Raw genomic sequence first — 27,781 nt, 5'->3', positions numbered from 1 at the left:
ACTACTTTCTATCGACTCCGCCTATCGATCTCCATCTTTCAGTAACACTTCCCTCTGTTCTTTCATCCACTGCTTGACCATGTCCACCCCTTTCAAATCACCCAGGTTCTTCATGGACCTAATCATGTTCTTGCCAAATGGACGAACAATCTCTTCGTATTCCTTCATATTCTCTGGATTTGCAGATCTATCAGATAAATGCGATGAAGAATGGGTGAAATGGGGAGAGGGGTGATCCGTATATGTGTTCTCGACATGAGGAGTAGTAGGTTTGATGCTGATACCTGGAGTCCGAGTCGATACGATAATCCTGCTTAACAGCTCGAACAGCCCTCTTATTTCCTTTACACCCAAACTACGTTTATCGCTCGACTGTTTTCTAGCAAATTTGTTATGCCCATATCTATCTTTATACTCTCTATATTGTACCTCTTTTTCTCCATTATGAGACGATGGGGACGGTATCATAGACCTTAACCAGCATCTAATGATCAAATTCCCAGTCTTACGATCAGGTTTGAATCCCCTTGTTCTCTCTAACTTGACAATCGTGCTTAAAAGCTTACGAAGTTGGTTCAGGTTGGTCGAGGCATGTGGCCAGTCATTCAGATTTGATATTGAGGACGATGTGACACATCGAGATGACACCGATGAAAACAATGGTTTTTTAAGTTGAAATTCAAGATGAGCATTGTAGTATTCTGTCAGACGTTCTTCTTTGGTTGAATTGGAAGATGGATCCGAGGGAGGTTTCGAAGGTGGTACGATAGGGATCTGCCAGTAATTTGGCGGTAGTCTTTCTTTTGGTTTGTCGTTAGATTTGGGGTCGGAGTGCAAGCGAAGCTTCGATATAGGTCTTTTACCACTCCCATCTATATATTTTCCTTCCTCCGGAGTGTCACTGGTCGACACTGATAAGTCTCGACTATTCTCCCACCCCCTCCTTAACCGGCTTGCTAATTTACCTGCACCTTTCTGCTCCAAGTGACCTGCTATGCCCAGTATGATTGAACGATCTGTCGCGTATTCTGGAGTTGAGAGGATATGGAATACTGCCAATCGGAATAGACGAGCTGAGAGAAGTCGTTGGATTGTCGGAGGAAAAGAAGTGATGGGAGAATTGTTTTGAGTGGATTTCAATAGATGTGAGGATGTCGTGGTGGATGAGAGATGTGGCGTTATATTTGAGATGGATTCTTGTACGGTTGAGATTTTAGAACTGGTTTTCTGAGGTGGCTGCTGCAGCTGAAAGGCTGATGAAGAAGGCGTCGATGCCCATGTCACTGAGACGTTGTCCCGCTGGATAGATGTATTAAAAGTAGATCCATCTATATAGAAAGTAAGGAACATGTCAGTCTATTGTCTCTGAACATCTTCATTGAGCGAAAGGAGTGACTGCTCACTTTCGATAATTTCCTCTCGAGCCTTTCCTTTGCTGATGCTCCCAGCTTTGGGGTCACGTCCATTGGATCCATATGACTGCAAGATCTTCTCGAGTGCCCTGACGCTCGTCTTAGCTTGACTGGAGAGCTGGTCTCTCTTGATATTATCCTGGTTGACGAACCCAAGATACTCTCTAGTCCGTTTCTGAGCAATTGTCTGCTTATCGATCTGCGGTGGATCATGTCCCCTGACATGCTGAAGGGTTGATATAGATCTATTGTAGAAGGATGATGGCGTTGGGTGTTTGCTAGTCCCTTTGGCTGTGGAGCGAGAATGAGTGAGGCGACATTGGATTGATGTAGTCTGATTGATCGCTGCCGCTGCCGCTGCCGCTGTGGTATATTGGCGTACAGAGGATGTAGAAGGGGAAGTGGAGGTAGAGAAGTAAGGAAGGAATATTGACCTAAAGACATAGGTTTTGAGGTTTGATGGACACTGCATCCCATCCCGAGGGTATATAGCTCCTGCTTTTGATCTGCTGAGCCGGAGGAGAAGGGGGACGGGAGGTGGTAAGTATGCGATGATATCGAGTTTATGAATATATGGTAGCAGTGAAATGTTTGAAATATCTTTGATATCCTCAGTTATCCTCTCTCGCTGAAAAGACAGACGCCATGTGTCAAAGTGGGGGGGGAGTGCCACATCAGGAACCCCTGTGCAAGTACATCCCATATCGCCGCATAACTCCGATTTTCAACCTTTCGACGAAATTTCACTCTGTCACTGTGGTACTGCTCAGTGCTCAGTGCTCACCACCAATCCATCGTTCATCACCATCCATACATCATCCTTCTATCTCTCTCCTTCCTCATCCATAATCAACCAGATTAGTCTTTAAACATCCTTCTGACTCGCACAAGAGATCAATTGGCAGGCTAGTCATCACCTTCAACTCCAACCAACCAAAAATCAACTACATAGATAGTCAAAATGGGTGCTACTCGAGCCAACAAGGAAATCTACTTTGAGAAGTTGAGAGCTCTTATCGAGCAATACCGTGAGTTGGTCTTTTGGCTATGTGGGATGGGTCAGATCAGTATACATGAAGGATGGTTTGTCATGGATAGTTGGGTATATGCTCAAATCACAGTTAGATAATAAAATATTGGAAGGAATGTCATTTGGTAGCGAATGAATCAATGCTGATCAACTAATCACTATATAGCCTCAATCTTCGTTGTCAACATCGACAATGTATCTTCTCAACAACTCCACATGATCCGACAATCCCTCCGAGGACGAGCTGTCGTCTTGATGGGAAAGAACACCATGGTCCGAAGAGCTATCCGAGGATTACTCGCAGAATTCCCTCAATTCGAAAAGCTCATGCCCTACATCAAAGGAAACGTCGGTTTCGTCTTCACCAGTGAAGATCTCAAGGAAATCCGAGAAGTGATCCTTGCCAACAAGGTCGCTGCTCCTGCCAGAGCCGGTGCCATCGCTCCCAACGACGTGTACGTCCCAGCCGGTAACACCGGTATGGAACCCGGAAAGACCTCTTTCTTCCAAGCTTTGGGTATCCCCACCAAGATTGCCAGAGGTACCATTGAAATCGTCAACGACGTTCAGGTCGTAGCTGCCGGTACCAAAGTCGGATCTTCCGAAACCGCCTTGTTGAACATGTTGAACATCTCTCCTTTCACCTACGGTTTGACCGTTGTTCAAGTTTACGACAACGGTGCTGTCTTCGCTTCCTCCGTTTTGGACATTGAGGAGAAGACCCTCATCGACGGTTTCGTATCTGGTATCAAGACCATCGCCGCCATCTCCCTCGCTACCAACTACCCCACCATTGCCTCCGTCATGCACTCCTTGGTCAACTCTTACAAGAACATCCTCAACGTCTCGCTCGCTACCGACTACGAGTTCGAGGGTTCCGCTAAGGTGAGTCAGATCTTTTCGATCAGTACCATGACGTGTTCAACGTTCAACTCTCCTCTATCATTCCTCATCTCTCATCGCATTCACATTGACACGATGTAACGTAATTTTCTCAATCCACTGGAGATTTCCTAGACTTGGTTATTATTCTTCCATCTGGCTTAATCGCGGATGATTGAATGACAAGTCGACGATGGACTCAACATTATCGCTTTACCTTCTGACAATCTCCTTTCAATCCTGCTTTTGATTGTATGATCTATTTTGCTACATGGACATGTTTGCTGACTGTATTTACCGATTATACAGATCAAGGAATACCTTGCCAACCCCGAAGCCTTCGCTGCTGCTGCCCCTGCCGCCGCTGCCACCGAGTCAGCCGCTGCTGAAGCCGCTCCCGCCGCCGCCAAGGAAGAGGAGAAGGAGGAATCCGATGATGACATGGGTTTCGGTCTTTTCGACTAAGCGATTCTTCCCTTGGGAATTGGTTCGAACGATCATGATTTGTAGACTTACTCTTTGACACCTCAATTTGCATTAAGTAAATAGTTCTTCGTTGGATGATTTTGCTCTTGTATTTTTGGATCGCAAAGATAGATGCATTTCATCTTTGACCAATACATACTCTTTCCACTGCACGTGGACACCGAAGCTCAAAGTATGATCTTGTTGATGAGTTGATTCTAACCGTCTTAACTCGGTGTCTTGAAGCAACATTCATCGTTAAGTATGCCTATCACTCAGAGATACCACATATACATATGTGTATGTATACATATATATATATCCTTGGCGTTATTATCATCATGAAATCCAATAAATTGTTCATAAACGATCATATTGCTAACGCACGACATCCATGAACTTCGATAATCATCTCCAGACTTTCCTTTGAACATTATAAGCCTGTCTCCTATCCGCTCTATACATATAATTGCCCTGATAGGCTGGACCACCAATGGCGGCGCTACGATATAAAAGGACACGAGCATACCAAAAAAAGAAACAGGTCAGCACCCCGGATCGAATCAATAACGAACGATACTATACAGTAATTCACTTTACACAAGAGAATGGTATATTGTAACAATGATGAACAATAGTTGACTTACCCTAAGAAAGCACTTATCGCACCTACCAGACCCAACCATAATGCTGCACCGTATTTCGCTCTGATACCTTCGTCGTTATACTTTCTTCGAGCAACTACGAATAGAGATAAAGCGAAACTTTCGGCGAGGACAGCCATGAGCGAGCCGAGGAGCTGACGAGAACCAGGATCATCAGTGAAATGATCTCTCAGCCAAATTCCTTTGGACTCGTGATGTAGAATTCAAGTCGACGAGACACACTGAAATCCTAACAGTATCGCAGATGGTTTCATCAGAAGATTACCTCTTTCCCACTTACAGCTGTCGTCCTGAAATACACCGGGTTCCACATGAATTTACCTACTCTCAATGAACTGAGGATCAAGGTTATCCAAGCTAGGAGCATGAAAAGTGCAGCTGCGTGAGATAATCATGGAATGAAAGCAATTAGCTCTCTCGTCTCTACTCCTGTGGGAATCAGATTCTTAAATCATTGTGATGAGTGTTGGGGATTCTATTTGATTATTTGCGTGATAAGAGACCGCCATCATCGTATAATCTCATACACATGATCATCTTCTCGCCTTCCATCAGTTCATATGTAGCCATTTTTGACATCATTAAGAGACCATACCAGACCAACAGCCATACTCACCCAATCCGAAGAGAATCAACGTCCTCGTCAACCACTCCGTAATCTCCCCTGCAGGTCTCTCATACCCCAACTGCGGTCCTACGCAATCCTCTGGTCCCGATGTATCCGACGAGCAATATCCATAAGTTCCAAAATACAGTTCGGGTGTGGGTATCGTAAGGAAAAAGATTGATTTGATATATGGTGTGGAGAAGGTTACTAGGGTTCTACCTCACGCCGACAAATCAGCTTGACATTCTTCATGATGAGATTCTCGCATGGACAGTGTATATCCAACGATACGATTGGCAAATGATTGTCACTCACAATAATACCCAGCTTGTCGTACTGGCCAGTAAGCCTATCAATATATGTCCTTCTAGACAATCTCTCCATCTGAACATTGTGACTGAAAGGTTGGTTGATTTGCCACCGATCTCAGTCGAGTTGAATCGTCTTAGAGGTGAATAAGGTTTCGCACAATTCTCTTGATCAATTGGTACAACTTTTATTAAGAAAAAACAAAAACACTAAGCTCTGACAATCGAGCGGAGAGCAAGGCATGGATGATCAGGAGTCAGATACACAAAACATTAGGGTAGATACGACACAGTTGATTGATCGAAGAACATTGCGTCCACACCCTTTACACCCCGACAAGCTCGGATGATATCTAGGAATCAGTCTGTGTGCAAAGTTGAATGATGACAATGTTCGGTCATTCATGTCGATGTGGATTGACATTCCCCTCTTGGTCACAGCGAAGCAATAAGGTATACATGCAGTCCCATTCTAAGGCAATCTACTAGACGAAAACAACTAATCGAAACGAGATACAGAATCACAGTTCAAGATCCAATGTTACTCTTGCATCACTCCCCCTTCCTCTCCTCCTCAATTTCTTTCAATTCATCATCCAACCCCATCGCACTTCCCGGATCTTCCATATCCTCGTTTTGTCTCTCTAACAAAGGCTTGATCAATCGAGTGAAATATGGATGTTCTTTGGGTAGAGGGTTGGCAGCTTGGACTTGAGCGAAATAAGACTCATACACTGATCCATCCCATCGACCCAAGGGTGAGTTGATGATGTGATCCGAAAGCGCAAAGGAGTCGATCAATGGAACTGGACAGTACAATCAACACAGTCAGTTGTTCCATCTATCAAAGTAGAGAATAAACGTCAACTCACTAGCGATGCCTCTCACTTCTTGACACAGCGCGTCGACCGATTCTTGCACTTTGTCCATTTGTTGAGCATCGAGATAGCCATCTAGAAGTCAGTATATTGGGTCAACACCAACTCACACATCCATTTCAGTCCGCACACGCTCGGATGGAGGGCACACTCACACTTCAAGAAGTATCCCTGCTGTTCCTCAATCTGCCATAGTCCATACAACTTCGCTACAGTCTTCAACGTCCTGCTCTCTTCGTCATCCTTCATCTCCTCCACGGCTTCCTTGAACAATCTGAATATGTATCCGATAGTATGTATTTTGGCAGCGATGAACCTTGACTGAGAGCATTTCTCCATGGCTTCGTCTTTGGATTTACCAGATTTCAGTAATCGTACATACTCTTCAGCGGCCTTTTTGATGACATTGAATGCTACGCAATTCCAAGCTCTCTGGATATCGGCTAAAGACAGCGATGAGTCGGATTGAGCAGAGAGTAAGGATGAGTCGTTCAAGTAGGCCACTCCTGGTGCGAGCTTCTTGCCTTTTACAGCGGCTAGCAGACAAAACTGGTCAGCTCCATGTCCCTTTCCAATCACGAATACGCTCACCTCCCCATGCACCGACGAGCGATCGACCAGCCTGAAGCGAAAGAATGGTGTTGTCACCTTCCCAAGTACTGCAGAGGTGGTCAGCTATCAGCCTACATTACAGTGGTCGGTTAGCTCACCATTGCACGGCAAAATCCGCATACATCAATGGGAAGTTGGAGTATCTGTAACATAGGTAAGCGCAAGCTGATACGATTGCAGTATCGGACTCACGCCGAATATCCATGTCCACCACAAGACTGACGACACTTGTCAATGGTATCCAAGCATGCCCAAGTACAGAATGCCTACAACAAGTCAGCTTGTGCACTGGTACGGAAGGTTTGCGAAGTTGAGCTCACCTTGAGACCAGCCGAAGTAGCATGAGTTTCTTTCAATTTATCGAGAATATCATTCAGGTTGGGCTGTTCCGAAGATCAGCTTCTGAGCTGAGTATTATGATCTCGGTGCTTTAGTTCACTCACATCTGACGGTTCCATCGTGTCCAGCGCTTGAGTCATATCCTCGTACATCACTTGCAATCTAAGACCAGTGAATCCAATAGCAATAGCTTGAGCGACTAAAGGCTATTTCGCAACATCTAAGTCAGTTTGAGATTTGTGCAGCCAGCGAAATCCCACTAACCATCAGCCGTCGCTGATGAATCGGGTAATCCAGCAACTGAGTCTCCAATTCGTTCTTGCCTGTCGCAAATTGTCTTCGTACTGCAGCATATCGCACAGCTACAGTAAGTGCCTGTATAAATTCCTCGTCAGCTGGGGCTTCCGAGGCGTTTGTCACATAGCTGCACACCTTTTTAGCTGAGTTCGATGAATCAGTGACCATAGATGTTCTTCCACCAAGCAAGGCACCGTAAGTCAGTTGCGCGAGAGGCTATGTATTGTGTTAGCTAAGTCACCCCAACACAAATATCATAGCTTACTGGCTCAGTGACGACACCATCTCTAGATACTTGAGTATGCTTCATTAACATGTGTGCTCTAGGTACCCTGACATAGGTGAATTGGATATAACCGTTATCTGATAAAACAGTGATGTCAGTTGAGAATTAATTGAGAAGTCTAATTTGATCAGCTTACCGATACCGTCTCTTCCCATCTTCTTACCGATATCTCCAATAGTCACACCAGGCATCAAGGTGAACGTCCTATAATATCTCGCTGTCAGCTTTCTGATATCAATGATAGTGAGATGGTAGGCAGCAGACCTACTTGGTATCCCGCAATTGAGTCACAAAAGTCTTTACTCCATGTCTCTTCCCATCAACTATCATCTGGGCAAAAACAGCCGCATGAGTAGCTGTACTGGCTGCACCTCCAATCCACCATTTCGTAGCTCCTAAGTGAGGTGTGTGGATGACAAACTCGTCTGAACCTCTATCGAACGTTGCTGTAGTCTCCAATCCAGCTACATTCGATCCGTGGGCTAATTCAGTCATGGCGAAACATCCGATTACACCGTTGAGACCTAATACACCTCGGTCAATCCAGTAGCCTAAGAGGGTAAGGATGAATCAGCTCGGATCGGACAAGGAACACAGCCGTAAGCCCTCGGATGTTGTGAGGGTGATAGGAAAAGGTATCATAACAAATAATGAATTATCACCCACTCAATTGATTAGGCGTAGCACCACTTCTCAGCGCTCCCAAGAATAGTCCATAAGCTACACCGAACCGAGTCCAGAAAGATGGATCCGCTATTCCGATCAGCTATCGGTGAGCAACAAAATATAGTCAGCTTCTATTTCTGATATCCTCTCTCTACCACAACATGCCAGCTGATACATCGCTGAACTCACCTGCATTCTCAACTGAAACGTCTCCAGCGATTCGTTTGTCACGAAATAAACCATCGAAGCGAATTTCTCCATCGTCCGTTCTCTCAACTCGTCCTTCGATAAATCGTGAATGTCTGACAGCTTGAAGGCGGGATGTCTTGCGATCTATTCATACACCATCAGCTTCTTGTATGTTCTGCTGATAACAGTCGGATGGGGTTGAGCTGATCGACCCACCTCAGCCATAAATTTCTCTTTGAGTATCAAAGCTTTCTCTGAGCCGTGCATCGCTATCGACATCTTACGTATATTGAATGGCGGATTGGCACGTTCCTATCCACGCATATGGCCTGGTCAGCACCATATACCAAGCACGATCGACGGATCGATGGTTGAAGACGGATAACATACCATTGCCAACGTCTCCATCTGAATTGAATTGAAGAATCCGTGTCAGCTACCCTGCTGCTACAGATCGTCGAGAAAGGTCTAGCTCACTGTGGTGGGTTTGGGTCTTGGGAATGCCATCGTGGTCTCTGTGTTTCTGCGATATATATGTGTATTATGAGTATGGCTAGATGAGAGGAAGGGAGAGGAATAGAGAGAAAGAGATGGACGATTGAGATTGCTGTGGTGTGTTTTTACTTTGTTACTTTGTTACTCTCAGCACCGGCTCAAACTCTATGGGCTGATAACCGGTAGACCCTGTTTGCTCGTGGATCTGATTCCGCTGAATGAACGCGTCAGAGTGCAAGTGTTTGAGAATCATAGTGGCCCGTATAGGCCATCGAAAGCTGAGCAACGAATGGAAGGTTAGAGAAAAGCATATATATTATGGAGTGAGACGGTACCATTGGGGTGCCAATCGCGAAGGGTAGTGATAGCTATACCACCTTTTTGGAGTACAGTCTGCCAAATAGCCGTTACCATCAATAATACGACTGGGCTACTACGCCACTCTCGCCGATCCACTTTGTTTGGCGTACGGGCCAATACTTTTGCCATCAGGCTTTTGCAATCCAAACAGTAGAAGAGAATCATCAAATCTCACACGTATGGTCAGCATTTGACTGGGAACTTTGCACTAGGCTATTCATAAGAGATATGAGCGGATAACTTCCTGGAATGGGACGACCTCATAATCCCCCTTTCTCCAATCTCTCCTTCGCATCTACCTTAAAAATCCCTTCTAGGGCATTCGCATATATACCAGCGTGAAGATCGACTCTTCCGGTATTACCACTCTTCCTAACCATGTTCTCCCAGTCTTTCCATTCCTTTGATTCTTTCACGGTCGACCCTGTTGTACTTTGTGAAACGGTCTCGGTTTTACATTGGCAGTGACCGTTCTCTGGATCATATGTAACGATCCAACTTTCTCTAGTTTTCCAACTTCGATGTTCCGATGGTGTGAAAGATAGGTCTATAGATAGTTGAAGGTACTTCGAAGAGGCTAGTGTGGAACGTTTGGGTTTGTTTATCATGTGCGATGATTGGACGGTCATTTTCACCTTCAACTTTTTAGGTCCCGCATCGTGATATGCTGTATTAAATATATTATCCTCAAGTTTTTTCCTGTGGATTGTGTTGAGCGTGAAAACACGGGACAAGAAATGTTGGGGAACACAAGTATTTATACCCTTTTGAACAATTGTTAGTTTGCCTTATCAATCTCGAGCTGATTACCAAAATTGCAAAAGGACTAGCCTCCCAAAGAATTGGATCTTCAGACAACCGAAACTCAAAGGATTCGATGTCATACAACTGACATATAACGGGCAAGACTTCCCATATATATTATCTCATCTCATGTTGGTCATGATGGAAGAAGAGGGATCGAGCATGACGAGTCAGCCTGGCCTTCTGCGATTGACATCGCGAGAATAGGTATCAAAGGATATTCATGGTTTTTCGAATAGCTATATCATATAAAATAGATTAAAGCACCGCGCCCACTTCTCATGCATCCTGTGGATTTTTCTCTCAAATGAGTAGGGCCCCAGCTTGAGATGATATCAACCAACTGCTGGTTTTCGATTGTCATCGCCTAACCTGGATTAACATGATATACCCCATCAAAAGCTTCATTGACTTAGCCGAGATCGACTGTGAATAATCGATTGCCTTCGCTTCTGAGATGAGTTCCTCTGTATGAAGAGACGAAGAGATTGACATTATGGAAGTCACCTGAAAATGGAATATTGTTGAACATCAGATCGATATGCTTCTTCCAGTTCTTCTTCCCGTCCTTGGGATCAGTCATTCAATCGAAGCTGCGAAATGTTCGAAGGCATACCAGAGTGAATCATGCTCCTGCATGATGAGAAGAACCATGTCAACCTCAATTTGTCGATATCATGCCTGTATCTTCGAATTCTATTACTCACAAGCAGAACAACAAGAAAACAACAAACCATCATACTCGAGTATCGTTCTCTGACTGCCACCACCACCACTCACGGTGAAGGATAAATGACGACGTCATCGTTTATACAACCCAAGTTATCAACAACCTCACAAAAAGATATATCTCCCTTGCTCACCTTCTCCTTTCAACCCGTATCGACGTCAGATACACACCAAAACGAAGATGCCTCCAGCTATACGGAAACAGCGTGAGTCCAGCTGACCGGTGACTGACTCCTTTCACTTCGATGTAGGCTGATGGATTTAACTCACGTCTCAGCTTCGCGTAACTCCCTACCTCAACCTTCCTCCAGTTCCATCTCGACACATCTCAACCCTTCTTCATCCAGTCGACGAGAAGATGCCCTGAATGATTTTCAGAGTAGACGATTAGCTAGGAAACTGGATGATCTCGAGGTGAGCCGTCCGAGATATTCATCTATATCATTGTTTTGATCCACTGCTGATCGTCTTATTTGATTATTAGCGAACCAATCCTACTGATATACCAGCTACCTCTTTCATTCCCCCCTCCGATACCCGAACAAACACCAACACCACCTCTCAGATAAATAAGAAGAAACAGTCCTCAAACGTCAGGAAAGTATTGTATGGGAAGAAAAGTTTGAAAGATTGGCTAGATGAGTTGGTAAGTGAATTAATGAATTTACGAGATTATCACCAATATCGACATCCTTCCCACTATCTCACTCATATACCGTATGCATATCTGTACTATTGCTAAGAATGAGAGATCATTGCTAATAATGAGACGTAATACATAGCCATCCGATCCACCCAATCCATACTTAACTTCCACATCTCCCATGCCCCTCACTCCACCCAGGAAAATCTGTTCGTCCTGTGGATATACCGGGGCATACAAATGTCCTCGATGTGCTGAGTGGAGTTGCGATAGGGTTTGTATGGAGGTGCATGAGAGGGATGGTGGATGTGGGATAGGAGGGTAGACCGTAGGTTAAATGGTATACTTTGGATAGGAATAGAGGGATGGATCATACCAGTACACAGAGGATTTATCAGTTGTATTAAAATACCATCTTTGTTGTACTCGATAATAATTGTCAGATACAACGAACATCCATTTCATTCATATTCCCATACACAAGTACTGACAGGTTCCCCTATATTCCAATTATAAGCCACTTATAAACTTGATTTCGTCATGGTACATAATTAATCATAATCATTACAAGTTTCTAACTCTTTCTTCGCCCTCTGTACCATAACGAGTTCAACCAATATACTCATCATCATCCTCTCCTTCTGCATCTTCATCCTCCCCTTCTGCATCTTCATCTTCACCTTCCGCATCTTCCTCAAGCCCCACCATCACCTCATCTCCATTCACTATCTCATCGTTCTTCCCTTCCTCGCCATACACCATCTTCTCCTTGACTACGTCACCATTTGACTTCGGTGCAATAAGTCGTGGGTCCACCTTATCGTATTCGATCTGTTCAACTTCCTCTTCCTCTTCCTCCTGTTCCTCTTCGTGCTCCGTATCACTACTCAAGATGATCCTTCTTTTTCTCGAACTCATCGGCTCATTTCCATTTATACCATTCAGGCTTGAGCTTTTCTTCAATACCGGTAACTCACTCGAGTCAGATTTGCTGGGTGATGCACTGAACGATCTCGGTGCAGGTGCAGGTAAAGTCGAATGTTTTCTCAGTTCCCTTGTATTTGGTGGTGATTCAATTCGTGCTTGTATGTTATTTCTTGATCTAAGACTTTTGATGGGTGATACTGAGACTGAAGGAGATTCGCGAGGTTTACGTCTCAGAGACCTTGCAGGACTCTGTGATAACTCAGCCACCAAGTTCAGCGTAGCTTGATCCTTCCCTTTCAAAATTTCTTCTTCAGTCGGTGGATGTTCTGCCTCCTCCTCAGAAGTGCCATTAACATCATCATCATTTCGTTCGTGTCTATCCCCATTGAGATTGGCATTGGTATTTGTTGATTGTCCAATAATCTTCAACGTAGCTTCCGCCCTTGCTCCACTTGTTAACGTAGGATTTCTAGTAACTAAGAAAGGATGATATTTCAATCTTTCAGGTTTAAGTATCAGATGACCCTTTTCATCATGTTTCTTCACTATCGCTTGAATGTACTCTTTGTCGACCGATATCGAATACTCCGTAGGTAAAGGTACTTTGATATCTTTATCATCTTGTTCGTTATTAGCGGGTGGTTTCTTCCGTGATCTGTTGGGGCCGCTATTGCGCGATTTGGGTGTTCGAGATGAGGAGATGGGAGTTTGGGAGGATGGACGGGAATCAAAGACGTTGATCATGTCTTCCGAGGTGAGGACGGAGTAGATATCTTCGAGGGTGATAGATGTAGCGAGCGATATTTCTGTACGTGTGATGAATGGGGATCAGCGAAGGACCTTCGTCAGATGTGCAACTCTCATATACGGAAAGTTTACTTACCATCCATACTAACATCCGGTTTGGCAGTAAGCAGATACCTGAAGATAGCTAATCGCCAATACCCTTTGTATGTGACTGCTCCTAATCCAGACAGAGGCTTTTCGGGTGATCCAACTCGACCTTCTTTCTTGGAGAGGAGATAACCTGGATGGATATGATCAATCAGCACATCGAATTTGAGAGAAAGGAGAAATGCAGGTATGACCTTCCAGCTTTACATCTCGATTGCCAAGTCATATTGATGATTGCCAAGGAGATTGCACTCACTGAAATCGATCAAGAGCTGACCCCAGCCTTTCCTCTGTCTTACCGGCAGCGTCATGATACAACTAACGTTATTATCCAGACTCCGCTTCTCCTTACTGAAATAGCCTACGAATCTCGCTCCGAGGTCGTCAACTTCCGTCATCACGTAAAATAAGAACGGTTCAACGTCGTAGTAGAGGGTCTTGTGGTCTAGGAACATCTTGGCGAGGAGACAGAGGTTTTGGCAGTATATCTGTGGGTGAAAGGATGTGTATGGGTTGATTGAACGAAGCGTTGATATTAAGTAGATGTAGAGGCGGGGTGGAGATGAAGTGGTATCATATGGAATGAATGGTTAAGTAGTGATGAATAGAGACACTCTAGTTAGCATAGTTTGTACATGTATTGAGGGGATTTTGACTGAACTCACCTTGTTCTTCCTTCCGTCCACTTCGAATACCGATACCGCACCATCCCTATATATCTCATCTCCAGGTGGATGTCGCACTTTACATTTAAGCTATTGGTATAGAGAACGAATATCAGTATAACCTTTTCCAGTTTCGAATCACACCTTGTAAGACAAGATCGACAGGAAGACAAAACACTTCTACTCACCCGATGTCTTCCAGCTACGAACCCGCTCTTCATATACTTCAAGCAAAACTCGCACAACCACAATCTCCCATCCGGTACGTGAACGTACTCTTCAGGGTATGGCGCCGAATACCACGTATCGATATCGAACTGACCGAATCTAATTTTATTGATCTTTTCCGGTTTGCCTGTATCTTCTTTCGGTGGATGATGTAGATGACCGTGAGGTGGGGTTGATGGCGGGAAGGGAAATCCTGCTGCTGGTGATGGGTCACTCATCGAGATAGTCTGTTGTAACAACCTATCTCTCAACGGGCGTGATAAAGATGCTGAAGAACTGTTCAGTCTTGATAATCCATTAGGAGTTTGAATAGGTGTACGTTGACTTGGTCCAGGTGTACCGGGTGTAGAAGGTCCAGGCGAACCTAGATTAAATCCAAGATCTAAAGTAGATGAAGACGATAATCTGGGTGGTGGTCCACCTAATTTGTTTTCAGCCAATCTCCTAGATCTCTCAAATTCCTCTTTATCCCTTTCATTTATCTCTGTCTTGGATGTATCAGCTTCTTTACCTGTTATTATACCACCATAAGGAACTTTCTCCTCTTCTGGAATTTCTTCAGGTTCGTTTGATGTATCTTCTATTTCCGTACGATGATGATTGTTCTTATTAGGTAATTTCAATCTAACTATCATAGGTGTACCTTCATCATCTTCCGTATCGACCTTCTCTCTGATCTTCCTTCTTTTCTCCGATGCGGAAACCGAAGCACTCGCTTTGGGTATCTTCACTTTTATCCTCTGGGTATGAGTTGATGGACGAGGTGATGAGAGATCATCTAACCCATTCACCGCTATTGGTTTCTTATGTCTGGCAGTTGGCGTCGATATGCTCTGTGTGTCCAACAAAGCAGATACCGCTTTCCGAGAAGATGAACTGGTCGTATTGAGGTGAGTCTTGTTTGAACGGGAAGAGGTAGAAGATAAAGATGGTTCTTCAGATAGGCATCTGGGACAATGCCATAAGCCTGGAAATGGAAAACAAAGGAATAATCTTTGTCAGTAAAGGATCATCCATCACATCTATATCAGAAGAGAAGTTTGAGATAAACACCTTTGGGTGGTCTTGCCAATACACTGTTGATGCCAGAGGTTTTATATCAGTTCGGTGAAAATTACCTTTGAAAAACCTATAACTTACGGTACTAGACAATAACTATGCCAACCTCTATCACACGTATCACAAAACATCAACCTTGACTACATCATCCCATACATTTCATTGTCAGCTCGATCTGATATCTTTGCGAGATTGGTAAAAGAGTTAATGAACTCACATCATCTCCTTTCACCTTACATGATTCACAGACCTTACACTCAATGCACTGCCAATCGTATGATTGTATTTTCACCGTGATCAACCCACCCTCCTCCATATTCAAACACGATGGATGACCTGATCTACCGCATAACGTACAAGATACCATCCTCTCGGCCCTACTGAGCTTGTTGATCTTATCTGTACCTCCACAGAACGAACATATCGGTTCTCTAAAGACAGCAGGCTGTTTGCCTTTACCTTTCCCATGTGGTTTCGCCTTTGTTCGAGGACGTGGTTGCGATCGAGATCCCGATGCAGTATGAGTATGAAATTCACCATTGGGTTGAGGCGTTGAGAATGTCTGAGATAAAGAAGTAGAAGATCTAGCTACCCTCGCTCGTTTTCGAGGTGAAGGTGTATCGGATCCGTTGGAAGATGTGAAGATGTCTATACGAGGTGTAAAGGCTGGTGCTTGCGCGTGGGGTTGGTAGACGATCGTATCCTGATATAAGGATGATGAAGAGGCTATATCTTCTGGTCGATGTCGATGTTGATGTTGCTGTCCCCTTTGTAGGTGATATCCATGTTCGTGTCCGTTCTGCGTGAAGTCGGATCAAATTTAGAACATGGAAAAGTAAGACGCGTTAATTCACCAACATGAACATGAGGTAACTAACACTATGACTCACAGGTCCATGCTTATGATTGATCATGTCCACCTCCGACTCTTCGTCCACCAGTTCACCCTCGGCATCTTCCAGGTCATCCTCTTCCTGCAACAAGGCCGGATCTATCGGTATATCGTTGTTCCGCTGTTGCTTAGGTGTGGGAGAAGCGGGAGGTGGTTTGGAAGGTGTACGCGATAAGCCAGAACGAACTGACAGTGCTTTGGAGGAGGAACGCGTGGGAGTCCTCATGTCTTATGGGGTTTCCTTCGGGTGGTGTTGAGGTGCATGAGGGTGATACTGAGGATGAGGATGAGGATGAGGATGAGAGGTGTAGTATATAATAGCAGTCCCAAGTATGCATAAGAATGGTGTAATCTCATGCGGTGTGTTTATGGTCAAGTCGGAGGGTGATAAGCTGATCACCGGGATCAAATTCATATATGGTGCCATGACCTACGGAAACGGAAGGAGGTGGGGATTATGCCACGTCATCGTATCACCTCCCTGTTCGCTCAGCTTTGAACGATAATATCCTAGCATCCTATCCTATACATCCCGTCAAACCATTCTGATAGCATCATCACTCCTATAATCATCCTCATACACCCGTTCTTCACCCAGTAGCTAGGTCATCAAGCATGTCAGTAAGAAAATCACCTCCCCCTTCTGGGCCAGGATCAGCGATTATCAAACGAGCCAGGGTGGACGATGGGGAAGATGAGGATAACAACACGATGACCATGACGGTGGCTTCCAGCGGTGAGGGTCAGAGGAAGAATGCTCTGATACGGAGTGTCAAGAGGACGAGTGGGCTGGAAGCCCCCATCGTGTCGTTGACGGGTGCTCACGGAGTGAGTATAAAGCGTCTTGCAAAGGAAGATATGGTTTTTGTTCATTTCGCATTATCTGAGGAGGAGACAAACTTAGACACGTACAGGAATTAAAATCCATTGCTGATGATCTCTGAATGATCTTGCAGGGAGAAATCACAGCTTGTAAATTCGACCCATCAGGTCAGACGTTAGCTGCATGCTCAGTAGACAGGAGTATATGTGAGTGACCAATTTTATCGAGTCCAATCATCGTCTCGGACGTATCTTACCACAATGCCAAGGTTGCTTGAGCTGACAATTTGTGTCTTCGATCTATCTATCGAACAGCGTTATGGGAAACATACCCACCACATGATAACTACGGTATCATACCGAACGTACACAAGACCGCTATTCTAGATATTGCATATTCGTTAGACTCAGAGACTATTTATTCGGTGAGTATTGAAACTCTAGAACACATCCCTTCAATCCCCTAGCTATCGCACCTGTCGCCTTTCCTCCCTATCTCCTTCAACCTCCATCTATTCAATGTACTTGAGGCAGAATACTGATATTTCCTGTTGATCGACTACAGGGTTCAGCAGACGGTATCTTAATATCCACCGACCTCCGAACCGGCTCCCGAATATCCAAGTACTCTGCCCACTACGGCCCCATCAACAGTATCGCAGTGACCATCTCCGGCGGACGTGAGTTGGTCTTGACAGGTGGAGATGATGGGATAGCTAGAGTGTGGGATTTCTCGTTGGACTCCAAGCAGAATCCAGTAGCTGAATTTGATGATGAGAGGGACTGTCCGGTGACGGCTGTGGAATGGAGTAAAGATGGGAATCAGTGTTTTGTTGGTGGGGTGGATAACGAGGTCAAGGTGAGTGGTATTTGATCGAGGTTGAGCTTGGGCGGGCAGGTGAGACGAAAGGCAGCCCGTGTTAGGGATAGCAAGATACCAGCTAAGGGAGCAGGGGTTGGATGGATGAGGCGGAGTGGAAATGACATACGGGTTAAGGTTGGTCGTCATAGATTGATGATCTGGATACTTTGTTATATTCTCAGAAGTCCTCAAATATCAGGAGATGTCACGATAATCCCTCCTGACGAGATGTAAGCTAATCATTTTTCTGTTATCAGGTATGGGACCTTCGTTCCTCCTCTATCCTATACACCCTCCGCGGTCATACCGATACGATCTGTTCCCTCTCCCTCTCCCCTTCAGGCGACTACCTCGGTACCTATGGCCTGGACTCGCTATTAATCATATACGATGTCAAACCCTTCTCATCCGATCCAATGAGAGTATATAGATCGTTAACGGGAGCACCAGCAGGATTTGAAAGTTCGTTAATCAAGTTGGCATGGACGAGACATGATAATGGGTCTAGAATCGCTGTAGGAGGTGGAGATAGGTCAGTAACCGTTTGGGATGTAGATACGGGAAAGATAGCGTACAAGTTGCCGGGACATAAGGGAACAGTCACGGCGGTTGATTTCCATCCTAGGTGAGTTTGATATGTAGATCTGGAGATTTTCAGGGGCGATAGGTGAAACGGCATGATCATCTTGGGGTTAGAAACGGAAATTCCTACCCGAGATAGTTGAAATTAGATAGAAGAAGTAGAGAGATAGTCATCGACGAGCTGGTCATTATGAGTAGAGATGACGTGATAGGCAATAGCAAATGGAGACTCTTTGCTAATCTGAAGTTTCGGTTTCATAGAGAACCAATCATTCTGACAGGATCGAAAGATTCGAACATGTTACTGGGCGAATTAGATGCTACAGAAGCGTTATAGAAAAAATTGGATATGAGGGAGACATCGTGGCGTTTTACCTCCTCCATTGAAAGGGGGCAATAGGAAATATAGGTGAACTGAAAGAGTCATCGAGGCATTCCAAGAACTTAATCTCTCAGTTTCAAAGATATAATGAGGGCCAAATCGTGCGGAAAAGGTAAAGGGATGACCTAGAGATTCGTTACAGTCACGAATTTATCAAAAAACATGTTCTCATGTATCTTATATCAAAAATCAATTTTGTCAAACACTCTTGAACAGGGGTAATCACCAGGGCAAGAATCTCGGACTGCAGTCAATAATAAACTTGTCATACTGTTCAAGCGAATTTCATGTCCCCGCTCCCCTGGTGTACGGAAGACGATAGGTAGCGCGATTTGGTTTGACAAGTCGAACAGGTATTGCAGATAGTATACCTTAATTCATCACTTCTTCCTTCTAAATAAGCCGTTCCAATTATGTGTATACTAGCTGCCTTTCATGGCGTACACTTTCATCCCAATCAATCTATCCGCCATTCAGCCCAATGGTTCATAGCGCTATGGCACAAAATTATCAGGAATCGCGACGCTCTGCGGTCCTCTGATACCCTTAGGAGGCCATCTCTCATCAGGTTTCCAATCCACTTCATAGCTCTTCTTTCCACTACCTATATCATCCTCTTCCAACCCCGGAAGTACGACCTTAGCCAATCCATTAGGTGGAACTTCGATAGATACTTTCAGTTTGTTGTTTTCGATCTTCCAATCTACAGCGTATGTACCATAGGGAGAACTGAAAGATGTGGAAGCAGAAGTGATAGTCCCACCTGGTTGAGGTCGAATCAAAGCTTTCTTCCATCCTGGTTTCAGTGCTGATAGACCACCGATAGACTCGTGCATGAATTGAGCGACTGCGCCGAGAGCGTAGTGGTTAAATGAGGTCATCTGACCTGGGTTAATGGATCCGTCAGGTAAAGCGGAATCCCACCTTTCCCACTATTGAAGCGATAGGAGGAGTGTCAGCTTTCACATATACAGCGAAGATAGGTTGAAGGTGTTCGCAATTGATTTTTGGCTTGCATGAGGAGTCAATGCGGTGTCAATAGCGATCACTCACAATTGTTGTAGCTCCCATACCAACTGAGTATAACCACGATGGATTATCTCTCTCTTGTAACATCCTATAGGCGATGTGTGCAAGTCCATTCTCAGATAAGACTGGTAGTAAGATGGGTGTACCGGCGAAACCAGTTGACACTGTGACATAGTATATATCACGTCAGTTGACAATCCAGAGTATATCGGGATTAGGATGATACCAATGATAATACGATTGATGATAGAAGTTCGTTTATGACTTACCTTTGAAGAAATTCCATTTACATAGATACTCCAACCTCTCTCTAGCTCTTTCCACTTGATCATCTTCCAATAACACAAACTTCAATGCGAGAGCATAAGCAGTCTGAGTATCAGATACTAATCTACCTTTACTCGAGATATACTCTTCTTGGAACAGCTTCTTGAACTTCTTGGCATCTTGTTCATATTTTGACGTTTCACTCGCTGGTTTACCGAGTAGTTTACCAATCCGAGCGACGAGCGAGGTTACATACACCAGGTAGGCATTGGCGACAAGATGAGTATCGGTTCGGCCGTGAGCAGGATATTGCGCTGGTCGACGGAAGGTATCAGCATACATATCTATAGCCGCTTTAAGATGACAGATCCGTGATGTGAGATTAGGACAAATCTTCGAATGACTCACGAGGTGCATTAGGATCCAACCAATCTCCATATTGCGGTGCCAAAGGATTATACAATCCATTTTCACCCCTTGGTAAACCTTTATCCAACCATAATTTCATACTTTCCCATTGACTTTCCAAGATCCCCCTATCGCCGGCAGAAGTATACAAGTCCCAAGGTGTAATAGCCACCACGTCTGCCCAGACCGCATGCGGTTTTGGCCAAGGGTCGTTGAATTTGTTAGGAGGAACGAATGGGACTACGGTAGGGGGGACTCCTTTCCAGTACTGTTGTTCGGAGTAGACATCTTTCAACCATCCGCTTAGGAAACCTATGACGATCACATGTTAATTATCTAGCAGTATGTTAGATTGACAAGGAGAACTGATGAGGAAACCTACCAGAAGTATCAAATAAGTAGTTCGCGGTAGGTGCAAATACCTGTATATCACCCGTCCAACCTAATCTTTCATCTCGCTGAGGACAGTCGGTAGGGACTGCAATGACAAGAGAGGAATTAACAGAAGTCCCTTGAAGGAATGTGGGTGAGGGTGATGGGTAAACGATGCGATGCTGAAGTATACTCACCTGAAACGAAGTTGGACATCATACCCCATATTACATTCTCGTGCAGTCTGTTGATCATAGAATGAGAAGAATGGAAAGTACCTGTTCTTCTCATATCTGAAAAAATGACAATAGCGGTGAAGTCATCCAGAGTGGGTTTGACACCATTGATTTCAGCGTATCTGAGCGGTACAGTAAGAGATAGTCAGCCGTGGTCCGACCCTTGAACATGTAGTAGGATCCTTGTTAAGATGAGGAATCGTGATGAACAATGTATGACCAAGTTGCAAATATAAACCCACCTGAACCCATGGAAGGTAAATTTCGGTTCCCATCCTTTCGTCTGTCCACCCAATACGATCCTATCATTCGGTTCAGCGGTTCTTAAAGGTCTTACACCCAGTTCACCATGTTCCAACACCTCTGCTGTCCTGATGAACAGTTCTTCACCTTGTAAGTCTTTATTGATCCTGACCCATCCAACCAAGTTCTGACCGAAATCCAAGATCGTCTTTCCACTCTTAGTGGTGATTATCTCGATAGGTTTAACTTCTTTAACTCTTCTTACAGGAGGTGCATCGGACGATATCAACTCAGCTTCTGGGAAAGGTAACATCTCCGATTTGGTGGTCTGATTGTTGGCATCGGAATGGGTGGTATCGTATATCTCTCCATTATAAATCTCTGAATTCTTAACTGGACCATCCATCAGACTTTCCCAACTATCATCAGTCACCAAGGTAGGTTTGTTGTCTAATTCTAATTGACCGATAAAACCTAATCTATCACCCCATACATTCCTCGTACCTGGTCTACCCAATCTACCTGCATACCACCCTTCCCCGACATACGCTACGATCTCGTTCTCCCCCTGTTTGAGTAAAGGTGTAATGTCGTATGTTTGATAGTTTAAATGATATTTGTAACTTGTCCATCCAGGTGTTAGAACTTGATCACCCACTACTTTCCCATTGATCGTCACCTCATACAATCCATGAGCAGTAGCGTATAACCTTCCTTTCTTGGGTAACTCCGAAACATCGAATTTCTTTCTAAGTCTGAATGGTTTCTTAGGTTTATCCTTATCCTCTTGAGCTGATCCAGATATCAAATTCGCTTTCCATTCCTTCCTATCTAAGAAAGCAGCTTCAATCCTGATTTCTGACCACTTGGTGGTCTTGCCGTCATTCCCGGTCGATTTGACTTTAACATTGACAATTTCCCTAGATGACAGAGGCTGAGAGGGCCATGGGACAAGAACTGAACCGCTTGACTGCACCTTGTACTGTTCTTCTTTACCTCCTTCCCTAGTGATTATGATCTCATATGAGACTTGTTTCCAATCTTTCAGGTCGGTCGAAGCGAATCGCCAGGATAGTCGAGGAGAGGAATGACCGATACCAAAGCCTGATTCATGGTGCTCTGCTTGGACAGCTTCGATCTGAACGGACATGGTGAAAGTGTAATCTTCTGATGACTCGTCAGTGCATGGCAGATATGAAGAGAGGTAGTCGGTCTGTGATATATATGATGAAGCAGAATGTACCTACGGTACAATCTTATCTAGAAACTCATAGGTGGATCCGGTTCAACCTGCCGAAGGACGGGGGAAATATCGTCCGAAGTTGATGATCATGTGATAGTGTAAGCATATTTAGTCGTAGTGGCTTACTTGGTTGTTGTTAACAAGGTTGTTTTTGTTCCAACTTGCCCTTTGCCCTCTGCCCTTCGCATCAAAGGAAAACCCGAGGAGAAGAGAAGAAGAGGAAGAAGAGGAAGAAGGTGCTTCAAAACGGGGTATGTATTGGAATGTACGGGATCATTTGATCGGGTCCAGCTCAACGAATAACGGTCGGCCTTATCCGAGGCCCGAGCACTCGGGTTTGCGCACCGGACTCGCTCATCTGAAATGGCCAGCAAGGCGAATAGCTTCGACGATGCCAGAGTGTCTTCATTCGGCGGCGAAGATTTCAACGACCCATTCCATGGCGCCTTTGCGAAACTATCGGTGCTTTGCACAATACAGAATTGCAGTCTGCACAGCGAAGAATGGACTTCCAAATGTTCAAACAAGATGTATATCTTCTCTTTTGCTCGCGGATTTAACGTGAGCCCTTTAGCTCTTCCTGATTCCCTGTTTTGCCGATGCCGATCCCGATGCTTAGCGAAACGGATCTTCCTTGAATTGCGCATAGCTGAGCCGAACTCCGCATCTTGTCATGCATCAGAACCTAGTTCCAACAATTCTCACAGCCAACTCACTCTGTTTGCGCAGGGCCAATATCATGGGTTTTCCCTGTTTCCTTGCATGGTCACTTCGTCGGCTTCTGATGAACGGTAAAATTCAGATCAGGACATATATCATCAGGGGCTGAAGATTTCCACAGTTCTATTTGCGGCATGTTCATTCCATAGATAGCTGTCTCATCGCTTGTTTATTGACCATCCCTTACGTCGCATACATCATCATTCCTATACTCATACATTTGTTGACATCGATGCACCGCATTATGATCAAAAGTTGGAATGGACTGGTAGAAATTTGCGAATACACCAACGCAGCTTCGATGCTATATCAAGATTGAAATTTCAGAAAACAGCTTTCAATCTTGTTTATTTCTTGTTCTTCACTTTCATTTGGATTTGCTCATAATGCTGCAGCTTATCGCAATCCTCACTTTAGCACTATCGGTAGCGCCCGATGGTGTACAAGGCCATCGTGGATGTGCTGGCCATGAAGTGATGAGAAGAAATCTCGGGGGACCTGTGATCTCTAGCGCCGAACAGTTGAGATCGCTGCAAATGGGGACATTGAACAGGCGTCAAGTAACGGATGAGGCCAGTGCAGCGCAGAGTATAGGTGAGTGTCGCTTGTTGTGGGAACTTTGCTGATTTCTCAAGATCCCAGCACCGAATGTACTGCCTATTCCTACCAGCCAGTGACAGATATAAAGTCTTCTTTCCCTACCATATGGGAGACTGCTACTCTAGTCAACGGGGACACCGAAGCTTCTTCACTCTTTGCTACAATCAATGCTACTCTCAACTCCAAATTACCTAATGTCAAGCCTAAAGGTGAGTTGTGGGCCCGCACGTAACGGCACTGACGTGACGCCCGCTAGGTACATCCACCGGCGATTTCTCAAACGTTAGTTACAATGCCTCGGACCCCGACTGCTGGTGGACTTGGCGACAATGCACCGATCCTGATTCATCCCTAGGCATCAATGCGGATTATACTACTGTGCCAGAGCCGGACACATGGGGATTGGGCTTTGATGACGGGCCAAACTGTAGCCACAACGCTTTCTACGACCATCTTCAAAACAACGGGCAAAAGGCGACAATGTAAGTTCTGCTCAACACTGAGCATTCTCTGATCAGGCAGGTTCTACATAGGGAGCAACGTTATGGATTGGCCACTTCAAGCTCAGCGAGGTCTCACGGACGGGCATCACATTTGCATTCATACCTGGTCCCATCAGTGAGTAGATGTCCGCCAAGACCCTTGCTAATTATGTAGATACATGACCTCTTTCTCCAATGAACAGGCATTTGCGGAACTGTATTACACCCGTAAAGCCATCAAATCAGTCTTAGGGGTGACTCCCACTTGCTGGCGCCCTCCTTATGGTGATGTGGACAATCGGATCAGACTCATTGCTCAAAGTCTGAACTTGACTAATTACGTGTGGTCGGACGATTCGGTGGGTTATGCCCCCCTGCCAATCAAAAGACATCGCTAATCACTCATCTCAGGAGGACTGGAGAGCCGGTGCTGCCGGAAGTAATGTAACTGAAGCAGATGTCACCGCGAACTACCAAGCAGTAGTCAGCAAAGCTTCGAATGGGACGTACAAAGCCAGCGGACCTATAGTTTTGACTCACGAACTGAGTGAGTTCTCTGACGTCAAGCTCAGGTATCGACATCGCTGATTTATGGACAGCCAACTTCACCATGTCCGAGTTCATGTCCCAATACGACAGTATCAAGGCAGCTTTCAAATACGTCGTGCCCCTTGCAAGTGCCTTTAACATCACTCAACCATACACCGAAAACAACGTCTCCTATCCCGACTTCCTTACATACACAAATCAGAGCTCCTCCGCCAGCTCGTCCGCTTCTGTCAGTGGTTCCAACACGGGCACTGGCACTACCGCGGGTGCCTCATCATCTGCTACCAGTAGTTCTAGCAACAGCTCCAACTCTAAGAGCTCGGCTTCTTCCAACTTGGTTGTCAACTTTTTCGCGACCATCGTTCTTGCCGGGCTTGTTGGTTGCGGCACCTTACTCTAGGTAGTACAGTTGTGTCATATTTGGTGTAGCCCTGCATCGTAGCTTTTTCAAGGACATTACTGATATTCCTGTTTGAATGGACATTATGCTATGGCACTGAGATGACTAGTCTGATGAATACTGGGGGTCTTATGCGCCCGATACTCGTTGGACCAAGGAAGTGTGGAGTAGCGGCTTTTGTTGATGCAATACATGCATCAAGAGCCCTTCCAGTAGACTTTCAGTAGTCTTTGTCCGTGGAACAATTGCACGCAATACTTCTTGGGCTTCCACATCGTTAAGTGTGAGGAGTAGTTAGTTTGCGGACACTCCGACAGAAATGCTAAAACAAGCACCTTGATGCTCCATGCGGACCAGTCATGTGCCGATCTTCCAAAACCGAAGTTAATTGAGGATGCCGAGGGGCTTTGGCTCCGGAAGATGTAGTTTGCCTCTATGCAGCCCTTCATTCCCAGTCTACACGTGTACACTCTCCTCTCATTCCACTCTGCACTCAACGATGGCTGGATACGATGCACAATGTTGTTTCCTGGGAAAAGGGAGGGGGGGGGGGGGGGGGAGACGGTGTTGAAAATACGGGATTGTATCATTCCAAGCTTTGTCGAGCAGGTCTAATAGATACCCAACGATGAGAATGACAAGTGGTGAGCTGGACAATGACATACATGAGTTACGCTGTGCATTTATCATATAATCACAGATATATCTTCACATATCTGCACTCGAGAAACTCTATTTCATCCAATAAGATTGAGGCCTTGGTTTAATGAAGATCTAGACGTGATACCATTAAGTGGGGAGAATACGGGAATCCAGACGGGGGGAAACGGGGAACGAAGAAAGGGGAAACGGGAGGAACCAAACATCTATTCAGTACCAAATTCACTTACGATAGCGTTTGGTGCAAACGACGCTTTTCATTCACATACGATAGCGAATAGTGAGATCTATGTGCCGTACATGTCATGTCTATGGAGAAAGTTCAGAACGTGCAGCAGTACAGAAGATATGTCTGTGTCTGTCATTTCGAAGTATCATTCCGTTTACTGTTCTTAAGATCCCTTATTCAGCTTGACACAAGTCGTTACAACCATAGCCTTCGTCCAGCTCATACAATCGTACACACTCTCGCACATTGACTGCTTTGATCAATCACTCAACACCCGATCCGTTCAATCACATATTCACCCTTCCTCTCCGCTAATCCGTTTGTCCTCGACCAGCTGCACAGTATGATCCCACCAGATGATTCATCCTACATTGGAACCTCCAACATGGCTTCTTGAGCTTCATCTTCGACCGGACCAATCTGCCCTCCTCCATATGTAGATAAGGAGTACTATGCTTCAGACGATCTCATTGAAAAAGGTTAGGGGGTCCCTGCTATGTCATGAGGAATATATTTCCACTTTTTTCCCTTTAAAGGGCCTTGGAACAAGGTGGACTGCTTTGGCTAACAGATGGATTTTCTCAATGGAACAAGTACCAGGGGAAACCACCACATGTGGGACCTGGAATGACCTCTCATGCAAAAATATCTGCAAGGGGAACAGTGAATATAGAATTAAAGCTGAACAAAAAGCTACCTGATTTACCGGAAGGGTATGCTTCGTCCGTAAGAGAGATAGGGGTCGATACGGTAGATTGGAGGAACTGTCCGGAGATGTTCGTTGTCATCTTCATTGTGGGCTCGAGAGGTAAGTGTGCTTTGGCATTTCTTCTATTAACCATCGACTGGACCAGGAAGATGAAAACAACGCCGGGGAAGTTTATAGTGACTCGAGTCATTCTGCGGAGACCAGTTTTTTTTGTGTCTAGGAGTTATATTTTATGATTTTTACTGATTTCTCTACTCAATTAGGGGACGTACAACCTTACATCTCTTTGGCCCTTGAAATGATCCGATCGAATGGACATACAGTCAGGATAGCTTCACATGGTGAATTTGCAAGTTTGGTGAGAGGTGCGAACTCCTCGTTGTACGGAGAAGTAGATAGGAAAGGAAAGACGCTGGAAGGTAGATTGGAGTTCTATGATGTTGGAGGTGATCCGAAAGAGTTAATGGCTTACATGGTGAAGAGTAAGTCAACATGGCATGAGATCTTGCACGCGCAAACCCCTCATAGTCCCAGACCCCAGACAGGAGGTCAAGGAGTTAAGTGAGAACGATTAGAGCTAAATACGTTCGGTTAATGTTTAGACCCAGGCCTTTTACCAGGCTTCTAATCACTCACTAATGGAGATATCGCCTC

General features: G+C 45.0%; 11 protein-coding genes across 11 annotated transcripts; 5 read left to right on the top strand and 6 right to left on the bottom strand.

The window, feature by feature from the left end:
* Nucleotides 1-21: 21 nt before the first annotated feature.
* L199_006854 (uncharacterized protein) lies at nucleotides 22-1,884 on the bottom strand (the record flags this gene model as incomplete). Its single annotated transcript, XM_064892551.1, has 2 exons — nucleotides 22-1,328; nucleotides 1,404-1,884. 2 exons carry the CDS (start codon nucleotides 1,882-1,884, stop codon nucleotides 22-24), a joined length of 1,788 nt encoding a protein of 595 aa, XP_064748623.1.
* Nucleotides 1,885-2,373: 489 nt separating this feature from the next.
* Nucleotides 2,374-3,789, top strand: L199_006853 (uncharacterized protein; the record flags this gene model as incomplete). Its single annotated transcript, XM_064892550.1, has 3 exons — nucleotides 2,374-2,440; nucleotides 2,609-3,327; nucleotides 3,634-3,789. 3 exons carry the CDS (start codon nucleotides 2,374-2,376, stop codon nucleotides 3,787-3,789), a joined length of 942 nt encoding a protein of 313 aa, XP_064748622.1.
* Nucleotides 3,790-4,197: 408 nt separating this feature from the next.
* On the bottom strand, nucleotides 4,198-5,453 carry L199_006852 (uncharacterized protein; the record flags this gene model as incomplete). Its single annotated transcript, XM_064892549.1, has 5 exons — nucleotides 4,198-4,291; nucleotides 4,437-4,588; nucleotides 4,735-4,832; nucleotides 5,071-5,276; nucleotides 5,377-5,453. 5 exons carry the CDS (start codon nucleotides 5,451-5,453, stop codon nucleotides 4,198-4,200), a joined length of 627 nt encoding a protein of 208 aa, XP_064748621.1.
* Nucleotides 5,454-5,921: 468 nt separating this feature from the next.
* Nucleotides 5,922-9,143, bottom strand: L199_006851 (uncharacterized protein; the record flags this gene model as incomplete). Its single annotated transcript, XM_064892548.1, has 18 exons — nucleotides 5,922-6,175; nucleotides 6,242-6,322; nucleotides 6,403-6,783; nucleotides 6,839-6,906; nucleotides 6,958-7,002; nucleotides 7,052-7,125; nucleotides 7,180-7,242; nucleotides 7,303-7,404; nucleotides 7,463-7,573; nucleotides 7,631-7,711; nucleotides 7,761-7,858; nucleotides 7,918-7,985; nucleotides 8,050-8,332; nucleotides 8,448-8,547; nucleotides 8,637-8,780; nucleotides 8,853-8,948; nucleotides 9,027-9,044; nucleotides 9,114-9,143. The coding sequence occupies 18 exons, from the start codon at nucleotides 9,141-9,143 to the stop codon at nucleotides 5,922-5,924; spliced, it is 2,097 nt and encodes a 698-aa protein (XP_064748620.1).
* A 608-nt stretch (nucleotides 9,144-9,751) lies between these two features.
* Nucleotides 9,752-10,120, bottom strand: L199_006850 (uncharacterized protein; the record flags this gene model as incomplete). The annotated part of the gene is made up of 1 exon (XM_064892547.1): nucleotides 9,752-10,120. One exon carries the CDS (start codon nucleotides 10,118-10,120, stop codon nucleotides 9,752-9,754), a length of 369 nt encoding a protein of 122 aa, XP_064748619.1.
* Nucleotides 10,121-11,205: 1,085 nt separating this feature from the next.
* L199_006849 (uncharacterized protein) lies at nucleotides 11,206-11,992 on the top strand (the record flags this gene model as incomplete). Its single annotated transcript, XM_064892546.1, has 4 exons — nucleotides 11,206-11,230; nucleotides 11,302-11,438; nucleotides 11,509-11,670; nucleotides 11,807-11,992. The coding sequence occupies 4 exons, from the start codon at nucleotides 11,206-11,208 to the stop codon at nucleotides 11,990-11,992; spliced, it is 510 nt and encodes a 169-aa protein (XP_064748618.1).
* Nucleotides 11,993-12,276: 284 nt separating this feature from the next.
* L199_006848 (uncharacterized protein) lies at nucleotides 12,277-16,558 on the bottom strand (the record flags this gene model as incomplete). The annotated part of the gene is made up of 9 exons (XM_064892545.1): nucleotides 12,277-13,400; nucleotides 13,478-13,621; nucleotides 13,745-13,976; nucleotides 14,154-14,243; nucleotides 14,342-15,348; nucleotides 15,435-15,457; nucleotides 15,522-15,580; nucleotides 15,658-16,239; nucleotides 16,331-16,558. 9 exons carry the CDS (start codon nucleotides 16,556-16,558, stop codon nucleotides 12,277-12,279), a joined length of 3,489 nt encoding a protein of 1,162 aa, XP_064748617.1.
* Nucleotides 16,559-16,947: 389 nt separating this feature from the next.
* L199_006847 (uncharacterized protein) lies at nucleotides 16,948-18,935 on the top strand (the record flags this gene model as incomplete). The annotated part of the gene is made up of 6 exons (XM_064892544.1): nucleotides 16,948-17,160; nucleotides 17,289-17,361; nucleotides 17,470-17,579; nucleotides 17,720-18,013; nucleotides 18,274-18,641; nucleotides 18,860-18,935. 6 exons carry the CDS (start codon nucleotides 16,948-16,950, stop codon nucleotides 18,933-18,935), a joined length of 1,134 nt encoding a protein of 377 aa, XP_064748616.1.
* A 539-nt stretch (nucleotides 18,936-19,474) lies between these two features.
* L199_006846 (uncharacterized protein) lies at nucleotides 19,475-22,685 on the bottom strand (the record flags this gene model as incomplete). Its single annotated transcript, XM_064892543.1, has 7 exons — nucleotides 19,475-19,912; nucleotides 20,034-20,173; nucleotides 20,279-20,590; nucleotides 20,685-20,996; nucleotides 21,067-21,162; nucleotides 21,254-21,414; nucleotides 21,535-22,685. The coding sequence occupies 7 exons, from the start codon at nucleotides 22,683-22,685 to the stop codon at nucleotides 19,475-19,477; spliced, it is 2,610 nt and encodes an 869-aa protein (XP_064748615.1).
* Nucleotides 22,686-23,884: 1,199 nt separating this feature from the next.
* Nucleotides 23,885-25,529, top strand: L199_006845 (uncharacterized protein; the record flags this gene model as incomplete). The annotated part of the gene is made up of 6 exons (XM_064892542.1): nucleotides 23,885-24,092; nucleotides 24,134-24,307; nucleotides 24,355-24,580; nucleotides 24,756-24,939; nucleotides 24,992-25,127; nucleotides 25,180-25,529. 6 exons carry the CDS (start codon nucleotides 23,885-23,887, stop codon nucleotides 25,527-25,529), a joined length of 1,278 nt encoding a protein of 425 aa, XP_064748614.1.
* A 1,245-nt stretch (nucleotides 25,530-26,774) lies between these two features.
* Nucleotides 26,775-27,755, top strand: L199_006844 (uncharacterized protein; the record flags this gene model as incomplete). Its single annotated transcript, XM_064892541.1, has 5 exons — nucleotides 26,775-26,854; nucleotides 26,955-27,226; nucleotides 27,391-27,485; nucleotides 27,537-27,609; nucleotides 27,730-27,755. The coding sequence occupies 5 exons, from the start codon at nucleotides 26,775-26,777 to the stop codon at nucleotides 27,753-27,755; spliced, it is 546 nt and encodes a 181-aa protein (XP_064748613.1).
* Nucleotides 27,756-27,781: the final 26 nt, after the last annotated feature.

Source organism: Kwoniella botswanensis, chromosome 1 (genome assembly GCF_036426115.1).
Source record: "Kwoniella botswanensis chromosome 1, complete sequence".
In the NCBI taxonomy this organism is placed as follows: domain Eukaryota; kingdom Fungi; phylum Basidiomycota; class Tremellomycetes; order Tremellales; family Cryptococcaceae; genus Kwoniella; species Kwoniella botswanensis.
Note: the sequence above shows the minus strand (reverse complement) of the source record. Positions and strands in the feature narration are given on the sequence as shown.